Below are 15,873 nucleotides of genomic sequence, written 5' to 3'. Positions count from 1 at the left end.
TCAGGAGCTTCACCTCCATGGTTCCACCACCATTCTATAGGGTCTATCTTTAATTTCATACCATATAAAGCTTCCTCGGAACCAAAATCACCTTGCCCATGTGAAAGTGTATTTCATTAACTCCTCAAAATTAAAGCATCCTCACCTCGGCTGTAAATCATTTTTACTGCAGCCCAAAATCATTTCATTACCTCTCTAGCCTTATGTGGAGCCCTCTTCCTAGTCTCAGTTTATCATGCCATTTAGGATCAAGAGCATCTGCAGCACAATGAAGAGGTGTGTTAAGCTTATTCCATCTTCCATGTAACTTCTTCTCTATTAAAAGCATTTATTGTATCAGTTATTGACTTGACTTTTTCACAAATGGAATCTATTGCTTCATAGATTTCTCCCAAGCATGCCTTATCCGAATCTGCAAATATAATCAGGTCAGATATGAGCTTAAATTTTAATAAACTCCATAACAAATTTCACATCAGCCCAAAAATGTTCATCAAGAACCATACCTTTTACCTCAACTGCAGTATCTAATGTAGATTGTCTCCAAGTTGTCCATGCATCACTAATAATTGTGGAACACAAAGCTCCTTTGACTTCACAAAGGTGGTCAAGAAGAATGAAGTAAAAAGAAACATGTGTATCATCATAATTAAGTAACTCCACCTTGGCAAATTTACAATAGATGGCTTGTGTGTGGTGGTGATTCCATATAAATATTTGTATTTTCCTCCCCTTCTCTATGAGATCTATAATCCATTAAAGCTTGACAATGTCTTTGAGTGCATTATTCACTGAATGCACGCAACAGGATGTCCAAAATATATGATTGTACTTCTTTTGCACCAACAGACCTATTGCTTTACAAATAGGGGCAGCATCAGCAACAACTTGGACCAAATGTGTAGCCCCCACCTCCTCAATGCCCTCATATAGTTGGATATGTAGAAATTTCTGATTCTTTTATTGCCTTGAACAGTCTATTGGCTTCAAATAATAAGGCCCTTTGTTGCATGTTACCATGATAATAAGTAGTGGATACTTTCTAACATCTATCCACCCATCCATCACAACATTGCAGCCCTCTATATCCCTCACTCTTTTCATTGGTGTAGTATGTTCATTTAATCGAGTTTTTTTCTTTATCAACTAAAATAGTGCGAAGCTTTTCATATCCAAGTGATTTATACCCTGCTGGTGCATTATGGATAGCTTGGACCATCTCAATGTAGAAAAGGGAGCAAGCAACATAAAATGCTATTCCATTTGCATAAAAAAATTGTGCAATTGTTGCATCAACTGCATGTCGACCTTGCACATCAAACAACCTTCCTATTGGGTTTGAGTTGCCAATGTGTGGTCTCTTGCGAGCATGTTACATCTGTAGATGAGACATCCAAATCTAAATCTCTATGTTGACTCTATATAGGCCCTATTGTTGAGGCATGAGAGCTCTTATTAAAAACTTTCCCCTCAGCCCTTTCTTGCTCCCTTATAGAATCATATTGTTCCAGCTCATTTTTACAAGGCTCAACACATACCCCAACTATGTTGAAGGAAGCGAACCTACATTCTTATGTAAGAACCTTTACATCCCAAAGAAGAAAGCTTGCATTTGACCTTAGTTGATCCACCTAAACCCTTCGGTCATGCAACATGATCAACATACTTCCACAAAGGATACAACCCTTGTTTTCCTCCGCCTGACATTCTACATGGATAAATAAAAAAATATTGGATAGTTAGTATCAAAATCTAAACTCAAGAGAGAGGATAGTGTAACGTTGTTATAAACAAAATCTGATTTTACAAAAATAAAATGGTTGTTGGCATATCACACAAAATCAATTAAAATTAAAAATGAATATTGAAGTTTGGCAGTATAACCAAGCAACATGCTATTTGGATTTTATTTTTTATTTTTAATTGTTAATGTAATATTATTTTATATTTAAAAATTTACTAAAAATTAGAACTTAAACAAGAGCCTACAACGCATCAGTAAATTGTGAGCCTCTCATCAGGGAGGTCTTGGGTTCAAATCTACTCGAGATTAACAAATAATAATAATTAATCTTAACAATAATAATGAATGGATAATAAATAATTTAGGCTTCAACCGATTACCTATCAAAAAAAATTAAATGACTGTTAAAACATAGTTCAAATTCTTGTCGAAAAGTGGCAAATATCTCTACTTCTCATGAGGAGTTTCTCAAAACAAAAAAGAACATACTTTTCTCACCAAGATTTCCTAGCAAGAAGTTTTGAACTTCTTGACGAGAAGTTGGCCACTTCTCTATCATTTCTCGCGGTAACTAGTAGACTTCTCACAAGTAGCACCAATAAAACTGCGACACTAGTAAGTCGCTTATTTTAATTTGCATTTTGCATTTTTTAGCGTTTGGAGGAGAGAAGGAGGATTTTGGAGTAGAGAAATAGTGCCTGGCAGCCTTGTTGATCGATTGCAACTGGATTCAAACCCAATTCGAAGCTCTTTTCAAATAAATTTCGATTCACAAGTACATCATAGAGGACTACTAGGGCTAAGCACCCTCCTATTCCCATAGTTTTTAGTAGAGCTACTGGAAGGGGAAAGGAAGATGTAGACTAGTTTTATATTGCTTATCTTTTTATAAAGACAATTTGCTATTTTTTGTTTGCTTCAAAATTTCAAGTCTCTAACTACAGCATTCCACATGAGGATGCGATTTTGTTACATGTTGCAATTATATATATCTAGATCAACTTGTTTGGTTTGTTTCCTCATTTACTGACTCATTAGATGCATCTCCTTATTGAATTTTGCAAAAAAAATACATTTCTAATTAAATTTAAGTCATTTTTTATATTCCCAATATTTTCCCAAGAAATTGCCGATTTATCTCTGATATTTACTAAGAAAACTATGTTGCCTCACTGATGAGTGGCAGAGAACAAGATTTTGAACTATGATTTAAACTATAAACATCTAGTATAAATTATAATATAATAAATTTATTTATCACTCTATGTAATGTGTAAAGTTTACATGATTATATAAAGTTAAATTGTAACATTTAAATATAATTATGTAAATTTTTTATATTATGATTCATGATTATCTAATTTTTTATTAATATAATAATATTTAATAAATTATAATAAATATTATTTATTGAGTTATTTGTTTACTATTTTAAATTTTTTAAGTTTAATATATTCTATATATAATCAACATTTATATGTCAATTATATAGAATATAATATATTCTATAATAATCAAAACACAATCATATATTAATACACAAAGTCTATTAAAAAACTTAAAAAGTTTGGAACAATAAACAAAATAATCTAATAAATAATATTAATTAATTAATTATAAACTATACAGATTAACCATCTACAAATTATAAAGGTTAAATAAAACAAATCATTAAATCACACACAATAAACTTACCTTACCTCTATGCATGTATGTCTTTGCAAAATAAAGTCTTTGCTGTGGTGTGCGGACGACATCTCTCTGCCTGCATTTACCAGCAAGAAAACCTACATTTACTTGCAAACCAAAACCTACGTTTACCAGCAAACAAACACTTGCAATGGCAAGCAAAAACCGTAAAGAATGAATAAGACAAGGGAAACCCATGATTTTGGTCAACAGAATCCCACATTTAGGGTTTTCTTTCCAACACGACAATTTTTTTGGCATTTTCTTTTTTTTATGCTAACATGGTGTTTCAAAATGTTTGAAATGTACCCTAGTCCATACTGGTACTATACCAAGGGTTTGGGTATGCATACCTATGCAACCCTGATATATATATATATATATATATATATATATATATATATATAGAGAGAGAGAGAGAGAGAGAGAGAATATTTACTAATGACAATTTTTTTATTTTAATTTTTTGACTGGTAGAAAGCAAAGTGCCCTATATATTATATTCAAAATAATTTTACAAAAGGATTTACCGCATTCAAAGTGCAGGCACTAGGGGAAAAAGAACAGGGAAGAAAACCCCCGATGTTGCCCGGGACATTTTATGTCATGTTTACATGTCAATACATTTGCCTTTGTGTCTTAACAAAGGTCTTTGAGAGGGCATACCCTCCCTTACATTTGAGTCAATTTAAGAGCATCTTTACATCTTTTCTTCCCTTTCAAAAATGCAGAAGGCATACAAGCTCCGCTTGATATTTGAGGTCTTAGGAAGGCATATCTTCCTTTTACAAAATTGATGTTTATATATTTGATAGGACCCTTCATATGGGTTTACAGGAAATCTTTATGCGCACTTGATTATATTCTTCGAAGTATAAATGATTCTTAATCAAAGCCTCTTTCTAGTCCAATACGTCATTTAATAGAATGTCTTCTTTTGATATTAAGTTTATGGATTTCATCATCTTAAGGGATCCTTGCAGCTTCAAATACACTTCAAGCTCACAATTAAAGGTTAGTCTCCAAAATCCTATTGACAAGATTTAGTATAAGTTAGCATAAGATCATTGTCCCTAGTTATAAGAATATCTTTAATTGTGTTTGGATAACATAGTTCCATTAGTATAGTATTTTCTTTAAATGATAATGTTTACTCAATACCATTTTTATAACATTTCTTAAATTGGTTTTTCTATTAGTAAATTTTTATAGAGTTAGTAAGTTGGAATTCCTTATTTAATCTTATGATTTGTATTTTAGATTTTTTGGTTGTTATCGAACTGTTGTGAGCATCTTAACCTTCTATTCTGGGTCTAAGCCTGAATACAATTTGATATTTCGTATTTAAACTCTATGATTACATTTTAATTACATACGAATGCTCTTTTATCAATTGATTACCTTTACTTGTGGATTCCTTATTGTATATATTTCTATCTTGATTTAAGCACATTGTATACATCCTTCCTTAGTGAATTACAATCGATTAGTAAATTACTTTTATGTTGATGTCACAAAACCTCCAAAGCTAAATATGGTCGAATATTTAAGAAGATGGGATCATTAGTTATCCTTAAGCCCAGATCTATATAAAAGAGATAATTAATACCCTAACAATGGTCCATATAAAGACAATAGCTTTTATTCAGGGGAGATTATGGTTCATTTTCCTCAGGAGCTTCCATCAAGACAAAACTAGGTAGTTCTAGCAAGTTTACATCTAAAACCAAGTTGTTTTCCCAAGCTTCCAATTTGTCTTCTGCTAGGTTTTGTTCCATCCAATTATTGATATTGGTAGAGTGAACAAGAAGGTAACACACCAAAAAAATTAGATTCCTTTTCATAACTGGGAACCAAGCAATAAGTCTATTAGGATCTAAAGAGGATACTAAAGGATATAAGGGGACGAGCTGCCTATTATGAAGGGGAATATCATAATGGCAGGGCCTACAAATATGCAAGTCATTGTGAAAAATTGCCAAAACCTTCTCAAGGTTCCCCAGATACTCTGCTTTAACGTGCCTTTTGCACAAGGTGTCAATACTTGATTTGTCTGGATCAATCAAGCAGTGCATAGCTACAAACATAGAAGAGATATAACTGTGAACTATGTACCAATTAAAGTTGATGACAAATTCTTTACCCAAGATTCTATATGCAACTCTCACAATCAAAAAAACATGTATTGAGCAAAACAGTATTGAGATGATGGCCAGATATGGGTTCATCGAAGGCCACTTGAAAGGGTGGGCCCCTTAACTTGATAATAGTGTTCATTGTAAGAGCCCTACAACTTGCTAAGGTTAAGGGGTTATAAATACTAAAAAAGGAGACTAAATGAAAACACACTAGCTCGAGAGATGAAATGAGCCTATCCTTTGAGAATTCGGCGAAAGTTGAATCGATGAGGAAGCCAATCAATACATATCCTTACTCTAAATGCCTAGGTTCCATTGCATCAATAAAGTAAACCTCAAGGGAAAGCAAAGAAGTTGTTAGTTTAAATTGGGATAATGCAGAGATAGAATTTGAAGTACGATCTATTTGGCACCTTTATGTTGAAACTGCCAAAGATCAAGAGACACGTAGGTAATTGCTCGACACTATTGTAGACAAGGTTTAAGTCCTATTTAACCCGATTCATGGAATGTTGATTAGAACCCATATGATGATTATTTTATCCTTTAACACGAAGGACATGAATTAATTTGTAGAGTGATTACTAGAGGGCTTGAGTTGTATTCTATACCCATGCTCAAGAGATTTTGAGACAATTGACTCATTTAGCCAATTGTCAGATTGATAACCAATCATGATCATAGTTTATTAAGAATGCTAGAGCACTACCTTTTCACAAATTTTCTAGTATTATAATTCTTAAGCCCTAATGATCAAACATTTGAAATTTATGTTTGCTACTTATTTCTTAATGAATTAACTTGTATTTTGGATAGATTATGAGCAATGTCGTCGGTAGAAATTGTGTATCAGCCGACGGGTCCTTTCGGAAAGGTTATTGTTATGTTGCCGACGGGTCCCTTCAAGAAGGTTCTTGTTATGTAGCGACATGTTGTATGTGGCCAACGGACTCCTTCGAGAATGTTCTTCGGAAAGTATTTATACACCCTTCGGGATTATTGTAAATCATCATAGAAGCATAATGTACTGTTTGGCATATGCGAATAATAATAAGAAGTTTTGCTATTCATATCTATTAGATTTCTGTTGTTCGTGTTCGTATTCATTGTCTGTGTGCAATTCTTAATTAATCTATATGGTAAACATTTGGCGCCGTTGCCCAATGGACTTGGTACGCAAGCAGGCAAATATGAATTAAATGCCGAATCAATTGAACAAAGATAAGAATAAGCTGAAGGAAAAGGATGACATATGCATTACGCAGGAAAATTTAATTTTGGCTCAGCAGACAGAGCGTCGAAAGAGATTTCAGAAGATTGCCGACGAAAAAAAAAGCGTGGAAAGATTGTTGAAAAAGACTCGACAACGGCTTGATTTGGTGTAAGAAGCGAGGGAGGAGTTTTTGAACCTACATACGCCACGAGAAGAGAATCCTGACGAAAGGAGATCGACTTGCACGGCTCGGAGTGCAGAGGGAGCACGAGCGTGGAGTGACCTCTTCGTCCGAGATATACTTCCGGAACGGACAGCGTCGGTTGACGACCTCTTCTTCACCAAACAACGCGAAAGTCGAAAACAGCGTGGGTGTTGCAAACAGCGCGAGTGTTGCAAACAGAGCGGGTATTGCAAATAGCGCGGGTGTGCAAAACAGCGCAGGTGTCTAGAACAACGCGGGTGTTGGAAACAGCATGAGTGTGCAGAATAGCGCGGGTGTTCAAAACAGCGCGGGAGCTCAGAACAGCGTAGGTGCTCAAAACAGCACGAGAGTGCAAAACAACGCAAGTACACAACAAAACCCCCAACATACAGTGATAATGGCTGGTCCGAAAAAAAAGTTGCCTAAATTTGATGGTGATGAAGCAGCCGATCCCATTCGACATTGTAAAACATGTGAAGTGATCTGGAGAGTGAATGGCATAACAGATGCGAACAAATGGGTCCGACAGTTTCCAACCACCCTACGGGGTGTTGCGATTGATTGGTTTACTGACACAGATCTGCAGAAATTAAACACTTGGGATAACATTAAGAAAGAGTTTTGTGCAGAATTTCAAATATTGTGCGATGATAATGAGATCGTCAATGAGATATTCAATACCAAGCAGAAGAAGAATGAAACAGTGCGGATCTTCGCCAGGAGGTTGAAGGACTTAATCAGTAAAATGGAGAATAAGCCAGCAAATGGGCTCCAAAAAAGATGGTTCATTGAAGGCCTTCACCCGAAGCTGCGGAAAAAAATGAAGATCGTGCCACCATCGACATATACTGAAGCATACAATCGAGCATTGAACCTCGAAAGTGAACAGAAGACAAAGAAGAAGAAGAAGACCAGCTCATCCGATTCAAATGACGATGAGCCTTCAGGAGAAGATAGCAGCGACGATGAAAGCAGCAGCAAGAAAGTTCGTTCTCTTCAGAAGGACATGCTTCGGATGATGAAAGAGTTCAAAAACATGAACAAGGAGACTAAGAGCAATGACCTATGGTGTACAGAGTGCAAGAAAGAAGGCCATACGAAGGGATCCTGCCCGAAAGAGCAATTTTGTGAGATCTACTAGATTCTAGGACACTCGGTAAAGGAATGTCCTTTTCAACCTGAAATCAAGAACACCACAACAAGTGTTCCTCACGCAGGAGGCATCCCCGTCAGGAGGGAACGGGAACACTAGTACGGAAGGTGCCACATCGGGCGGATATAGAAACAACTGGCACGATCAAAACAACAACAATAGCAGCAACAACAATAATGGCAGAAGGAGTCGAATTCAGTATGATGCGAATGGTCGGCCGATAGTTCAATTCCGCGCATGCAATCTGTGGGATCACTTCACCCGAGAGTGTACAACGGCGAACACACCAAAGCTGCTATGCCGATGGTGTGGACCTGGCAATTATGATGATGCTAAGTGCCCGAAGTCCGGAGTAAATTTGATTACCGTCAGGACAGACGAGGAAGAAGTTCTGGCTATCACTCGGAAGCAGGCAAAGCTATACCCGATCCGATGGAGGAAAAGAAGAGACTAGAGGAAGCACGGGCAAAGATCCAGAGAGCAATGCAAGTAGAAACGACACACCTGAAGGACATGCCCGGTACTTCTGTACGGAACTGCGCAGAACAGAACATTGTACGACAAATATTGCAAGCTGAGATACCCGTTAGGATAAATGATCTGTTGCTCACTATGCCTCAGCTCTGATCGGCACTCACAAACATCGTTCCCGCTGCTAAACTACCAGGAGAACATGGAAGGGAGCTGGAAAGTGGAGCAAGTACAGCGGACAAAAAGGGGAAGGAAAGTGGCGCAAGTGCAGAAGATCCGATGCTATTAGTCCTCTCATCCGGACACCATCCGACAGTCGTCAAAATGGGAATTCTCGGGACTGTATTGATGGAAACGATTGTCGACGGAGGGTCCAGTGTCAATGTGTTGCCTGAAGACACCTGAAAAAAGTTGGGACAGCCGACATTATGGCCACCTACATTCCAGCTGCTAACGGCCGATCAACATGAAATCAAGCCATTGGGAGTACTCACAGTGCAACCAGTGACGATTGGAACACAATCGTTCCTGTTGGACTTTGTCGTGATCCCACTGAAGCAGAGAGGATACGATGCTATTTTGGGTCGGGGGTGGTTGATACAAGCCAAGGCAAAACACGATTGGAAGAAAAATACTTTATCACTTGAAAACAAAGGCCGGAAGTATGTCATCGATCTACACACTCAAATGGTTGGAGAAGAAGCTCTATCATCAAATTCCGAAGGAGAAGACGATGAGAGGAGGCAGAGTATGGAACCCGATTAGGAGGCAGTCCTACGATTGGAAGGAGATGACGATCTGGATTCAGTAAATGGTCTTTACCACTGGCAGATGGAGGATTACAAGCTCTTTCCGAGTTGTAATATGCTAAAGATCGACGAAGGTAAGAAAGAAGGAAATGAATGTCCGAAGGAACACAGAGAAGCCGAAGAAGAAAATGAAGGTCTGCAGGAACACAGAGAAGCCGAAGAAAGAAATGAATGTCCGAAGGAACACAGAGAAGCCGAAGAAGGAAATGAATGTCCGAAGGAACACAGACAAGCCGAAGAAGGAAAGGCGGGTATGACTGAAGCTGAAGGAAAGAACATACAGTACGAACTCAAAAGAATGAAAGATTCTACTGTACGACTGCGTAGGAAGAAATTCTTACGTCGAACCACAGATATAGCAGAAAGGTACCGGCAACAAGGAAGACACACGATACAATCTACACAGGCAACAAGGAGGAAGGGTTCAATAAAAGTTGTAGCAGTATAGAGTGAATGTGTTATTGACAGACAGAAAGGGCAGCTAACGGAGTCCATGGTAGCGAGCTTCAGGAACAAACTGGGCGATATGGAGATGACATAGAACAGGCGTAGCAGGTTTCAACTCGGACAGTGGGTGTTGAAGTACGACGACCGAAATGAGGTCAAACCAGGCAAGTTCAAAGTTAAGTGGGTCGGGCCATATCAGACCCGGAAAGTAGGGGACAACGGAGCAATAAAATTATGGACTTTGGAAGGACAGGAAGTGCCTCAGGCGGTGAATGGCTTAAAGTTGCAGGTATACCACGACTCGAAAACTTCTGCATCACAGAATGGCCTTCGGGCAACCCCTTCATCGTTGCAAACCAACGATGACAACAGTCAAAGGGAAAACTGACTTTGCTATTCATTAAAAAAAAAAAATTTAAAAAAAAACAAAAAAAATGGAAAAAGGCACTGTACGGATTCTTAACCTGCTCACCGTACTGTTTTTGTAGGCTATGTACGATTTTTGCATATTATAAAGTCTGGAAGCGTACGGCTTTTTAACATTTTTTAAGTTTGAATTTGGCACAATACCATTGGTTGTCGTACGGAAATTGGGAGTCTCAGTATGGAAATTTCTAGAGGTTTCAATCATTGTATGGACTTTGAATTGGTATGAGTGTCGATTTCTATGCAGTGTACGGTCTTCTTTACAAGGGGCTGCTGTACGGATTTTCTGGAGGAAGATACCGTATGGCTTGTTATAAGCTTGTGTTTCGTACAGATTTTCAAGCAAATATATTAAGGTAGCTAGCGTATGGGTTTCCATCAAATATAGTGTACAGATTTTTTAAATTTTTTGAGCAGGTAATGCTGTACGGATTTTATAAGTAGAGGAAGGGTCAAGTTACCATACTAAACTCTGAAGGGCACTGTATGGTTTGTTAAATCATTCTCCATACAGAAGACTTCCATCATTCACAGCGTACAGATTTTAGAGCCATTTTCCTATACGGATTTTTTAAGGAAAGCAGCATACGGAAATTGCAATTGGGAATGTGAGGTGATTGTATGGATTTTCCAAGCATATCTTGTGTACGGATTTAGATTGCAAGATCACAAATTCTGAAGATTGGGGTGCGGTTTTTGAATGGCTTAATGCGGATTGTGTGAAACATTTACCCTTACCGCCATACGCATTTAATAGTTCCTGTACGGATTGTAAGAACAATTACCAAGGGTTTGCAACTTATCTTACACATTTTTTCTCCGGCATACGGATTTGGGAAGGCCTGTAACTTGCAATTTGCATAAGGAATTGGCATACAAGGTTAAGGTTGTAATGTAACAGAGGGTGGCAGGAAGTTTTCTTTAAAAAAAAAAAAAAAAAAAAAAACGTCGACAAATCAGGAATGCTCAGAATGAGTAATGGATGATGCCACAGGGAAGGGGAAGCATCGGCGATTGCCAAAAAGAGTGTAGAATCGGTAGAAAATGACAGAAATAGTGTGTTCCCTACAGTTTTGTGTGGGTTTTGAAGTGGACAAGGAGCTCACCTGGGGCGTTGCCCCCTAGATCCCCAGTCGTTGCAGATATCAGTCATGGGAATCTGACCAGTTGAGAAGACTTGGAGCAACTGCAGGCATGGAGTGTCTTTGTACCAGAGGCACTGAGAGTAGGTGTTGGCCGTGAGGCTGTCTTGGTGGATGTATAGAGAGCTCGGGAGGAGCTGATCATCCAATTGGAGGCAGTGCAACGACACTTAGCTCAGTGGACCCAGTGTTGGAAGCAGAGAAAGCAGCACGCATGGCTATCAAGGTCAGCTTGAGGAGACAGTATTGTGTTAGCAGAGGCTACAGATGTAATGGGATGAATGTGGAAGTGATATGATAGAAGCAGATTTTTTGTTGTAGTCACTCTGTTAATGTATTTTGTTTGTAATTGTCGTCCGGAGACGACTTTTTCTTTTGGGGGGGATGATGTCGTCAATAGAAATTGTGTATCAGCCGACAAGTCCCTTCAGAAAGGTTATTGTTATGTAGCCGACGGGTCAAGGTTCTTGTTATGTAGCGACATGTTGTATGTGGCTGACGGACTCCTTCGAGAAGGTTCTTCGGAAAGTATTTATACACCCTTAGAGATTATTGTAAATCATCATAGAAGCATAATGTACTGTTTGGCATATGCGAATAATAATAAGAAGTTTTGCTATTCATATCTATTAGATTTCTGTTGTTCGTGTTCATGTTCATTGTCTGTGTGCAATTCTTAATTAACCTATGCGGTAAACAAGCAAGGGGTCCTGAGTTTTGAGATTGATTTACTTAACTTCTTTCCTACTACAGTTAATATACTTTATGATTTTTCCTTTAATGCTTCTAAATAGGTCATACATTCTTCCACTATTTCATTAGTTTTGTTTTATTTGTGTCTAGTTATACAAAGGATGTATACTAATTTAACTCTTGCATGTTCTTATTTTATTTATTTGATGTTGCAGCAATGCGATGGCTTACATGAAGTGGTTAATGTCTTACCTATAATCCAAATGATTAATATAACTTGCTAGAATTTGAAGAGCAATCTAATCTCTTTGATTGTTTCTTTCCTTGATTATGTCCTTAATCATTCTTATTTTTACAGTGCAAAATTTCTAGATGTTGTCCGTGCTCAACCTTATACTTCTAGTAATCAGCTATCCAATGTTATCCACATTATTGCAAAAAGAGAACATCCATGGTCACCCACATTTATACAAAAATTCTAATATTATCATTAATAGATTTATATTTGAGAATCTCATATGATTGAATATACCTATTCAACAAACTAATAATGTGCATTTAGAAAACGGAACTAACTCCTTATACCTTACCAAAATTCAAGTGTTGATGTGATATATACTTAATCACATTGTTGGTGATAACCGTTAACGTCAGAAAAACATCACCGATCAAAATTGGGTTTCTGATCATTTACAAAATATTTACATGTCTAGAATTTTGCTTATATGTATTAATTTAGAGATATATCCTTATGAAACCACTGATTGAACAAAGCACTATTATTGCTGGACATACAAAATATACATTTGGGCCTACTAAAACAAGCAAATATACCGTAGGATACACTAAATAAACTGGTGACTAAGCATAACACTTGACAAAGACAGAAAAAACCTGGCTGGATAAACAAAACATAGTTGGGGACAATATTAGGACTAAGTAGGATTCTCTAACCGCATGAAGACTAGGATAACCTCTTTCGCATATTTGTCGTCATGTGGGAGGACTTGCCCTGGTGCGAATACGAAAGCCCCTTTCTTCCTGCTTGCTTTGATCAAATTAGGGAAATCAAATTCCAATTTGTTAATGTCACTATAATCCACATCCGGTGCTGGTTGATGACCGAAAATCCTGAGGTAATTGAAGAATCAATCTTGATTGATATCCCGCACAATACCTCGCCAACACAATAGGAATTGTAGGCTAGCATTCATTTTCAGCCACACCTTATCAAAGAGGATCTTGATCTCTAATATGCACAATGGGCCTACAGTTAATTCTGGCATTCAACAAGTTTTTCAATGGTTCATCCATGTATTCTTTGGGATAAGGTATTTCTACCTACGAGTGATGCTAAAGACTGCATGATACATTTAGTCCAACCAAGTATCATCAAAGATATTGGTGCACAAACGGATGATATCCCAATGAGTGGCCTGCACTTTGGCCAAACAAGCTATAAATGATCCTATAATAGAGCTATTGGTCCACTAGGTGCATTCATAATTTAAATGTTTCTCTCCCAGGGCCCTAATCACAGCTAACCTAGTTTTATCATCTACTTCATGCAGCATTTGATTCCATCTTTCAGGCTTAATAGGGCCCCTAAATGCCATTGTTCTATCCTCATAGGCATGAAACAGAACAACAGTCGACTCCATGAATTTATTATGAGGAAATACTAAACCAGGGGCAGGTGTGAAAACAAAGGACTTAAAGCTAATTTATTTATTATACCGAAGCTACTGGAAAGAGCTTGAATCTTTGGGAAGTTTCTGGAAAATAGGTTGTTACCATGAACTAATGTTGATTATTTTACTAATAACATTAATCCCTTATTTATTTAAATTTTAATTCTATTATGACAATATTAAATTTCACTAGTAGAGGAGGGTCTTCCATCCTTCACTCTTAACACCTTATATTTGTTTTTCATTTATCAAAAGAGAACATGATTTGCAGCATGCAAACTGATTTAGAGTGGCTTTTGCTCGTTAGTGGATGGCTTTAAATTAACTTTTTACTTAATTAATTTGCCCAATTTTCGGTGTTGAAAATCAACGAACCTCAAGTTCAGAAAATCAGCAAATAAATTGATTTGAAGTAGAGATACTATAGCCCAAAAAATATAATCACCTTGAATCAGTTCCCAATGCTGTAAGTCATTTTATTCTCTTGTGAAACGTGAGATCAAACCATATAATGTAGAAAAAAGTACAAGGTTAATTTTGCAGATTTTGAGCTATTAAGATACATTTATTTTGACTGTTCCTGTGGTGAATCACTTTCTTGATAGAAATAACTAGACCATCCAATTTAAGATACATCAATGTTCAAAATTTCAATAATAATATGCTCTTATATTTAACTCATTTCTAGTGAGATATTTTAATATACAAGACTCCATACATGATACGAATTTGTGATGCCTAATACTACGGCTATAATTTATTTACTTTTCGATAAGACGCATAATAGATACCTCTCGAAAGCTCAAATACAATCCTAAGATTAACGTTTGAAGGGTTTATAGACTATGGAGGTATCACGCATGGCAGTTGATTCAGGGTAGGAAAAAAGCATAATTAAAATAAAAAACGGTAAAATTTTAAATTACTGAAAAAAATTCTCCATCACATTCTGCTGGAAGCTAATTGACCATGACAACCTTGAAGTATAACGCATTAAGAGGGAGAGAGAAGATATTTTGACAAAAGTGAGCGAAGCGACCCTACTACTGAATAACTTAACGCTGGCGATTTGAACGGAAAAGAGGAGGGGGACAGAAAGATAGAGAAGTTAGAAGAAAGTTACCGTTAAATCGTTATTAGCTTTCACAAATAGCTGCTCCAGGCTGTCAACTGCTGCTATTCCATTCACCATTTTTGGTCAATACGTCTCTTGCTCTTCGCTGCTTTAATTTTGATGCGATGAATACGTCATTTGTTCCGATCGCGCCAGCTTTAAATTCGAATGATGTATCTAATGTTCCCGCGGCTTCTTTCAAATTTAGGGTAAAGTTCCAAAGCTCCTATGTATCTTCGTAAAATGACCCTTTTTCCATTACAATATTTTTAAGTGCGATGGTGTTGCTTTAAAAACGGAATAGGGATACTTATTTCGGGTCTGTTATTTCGGGAATACTTTTCTTTTATTTCGGGAATACTTTTCTTTTTGGTTCATCCAAAATTTGATAGCAAATATATATAATCTTTGTTTGGTTATGCAAAAGCGGAATTGGAATAAGATTATTTTTTATTATTATTTAATTTTTTTTCATTATACATTTGAATGAGTTGAATTACTTTTATAGATTTTATTTTATTTTTTCAATTTTTAGAGTTAAGTTAAATCATAAAATTTTATTTTTTAAATTAGACACAATCAATTGAAATAGTAATGAAACTAATATAATTTATTCATCATTTTAATAGAATTAGTCATCACAATATGATCAAAACAAGTTCCAAACAACATAATAGTCAAATCATTATTAAATATGTCCACCATTTCTATTCAAAATCATAAAATAAATTATAATGTACAATAGTTGCTTTGACTTTTAACCGCATTAACGCATATGGTCCCGAAAGACTAGTAAGATTGAAACAATTATAGTTCTCTACACGCCTCGAAAAAACATGTTTTCACTCTCTCAAACCCTGCACAACTTGTAATCAGTACTTTCAAGTACTACGGATTTAGCTATGGTAGATGTGGGGGGAACATCATCAACCCACTGA

General features: G+C 36.7%; 1 protein-coding gene across 1 annotated transcript in view; it reads right to left on the bottom strand.

Moving 5' to 3' along the window:
- LOC149559251 (spindle/kinetochore-associated protein) overlaps nt 1–15,217 on the bottom strand; it is a 188,996-nt gene extending 173,779 nt beyond the window's left edge. The window contains exon 1 of the mRNA XM_089833178.1: nt 14,945–15,217. Within this exon, the coding sequence (XP_089689304.1) occupies nt 14,945–15,013 (69 nt within the window). The 5' untranslated portion in view covers nt 15,014–15,217. The remainder of the gene's footprint in view (nt 1–14,944) is intronic.
- Nucleotides 15,218–15,873: the final 656 nt, after the last annotated feature.

Source organism: Cupressus sempervirens, chromosome 5 (genome assembly GCF_028749045.1).
Source record: "Cupressus sempervirens isolate cs-2001-9-10 chromosome 5, ASM2874904v1, whole genome shotgun sequence".
Lineage (NCBI taxonomy): Eukaryota > Viridiplantae > Streptophyta > Pinopsida > Cupressales > Cupressaceae > Cupressus > Cupressus sempervirens.
Note: the sequence above shows the minus strand (reverse complement) of the source record. Positions and strands in the feature narration are given on the sequence as shown.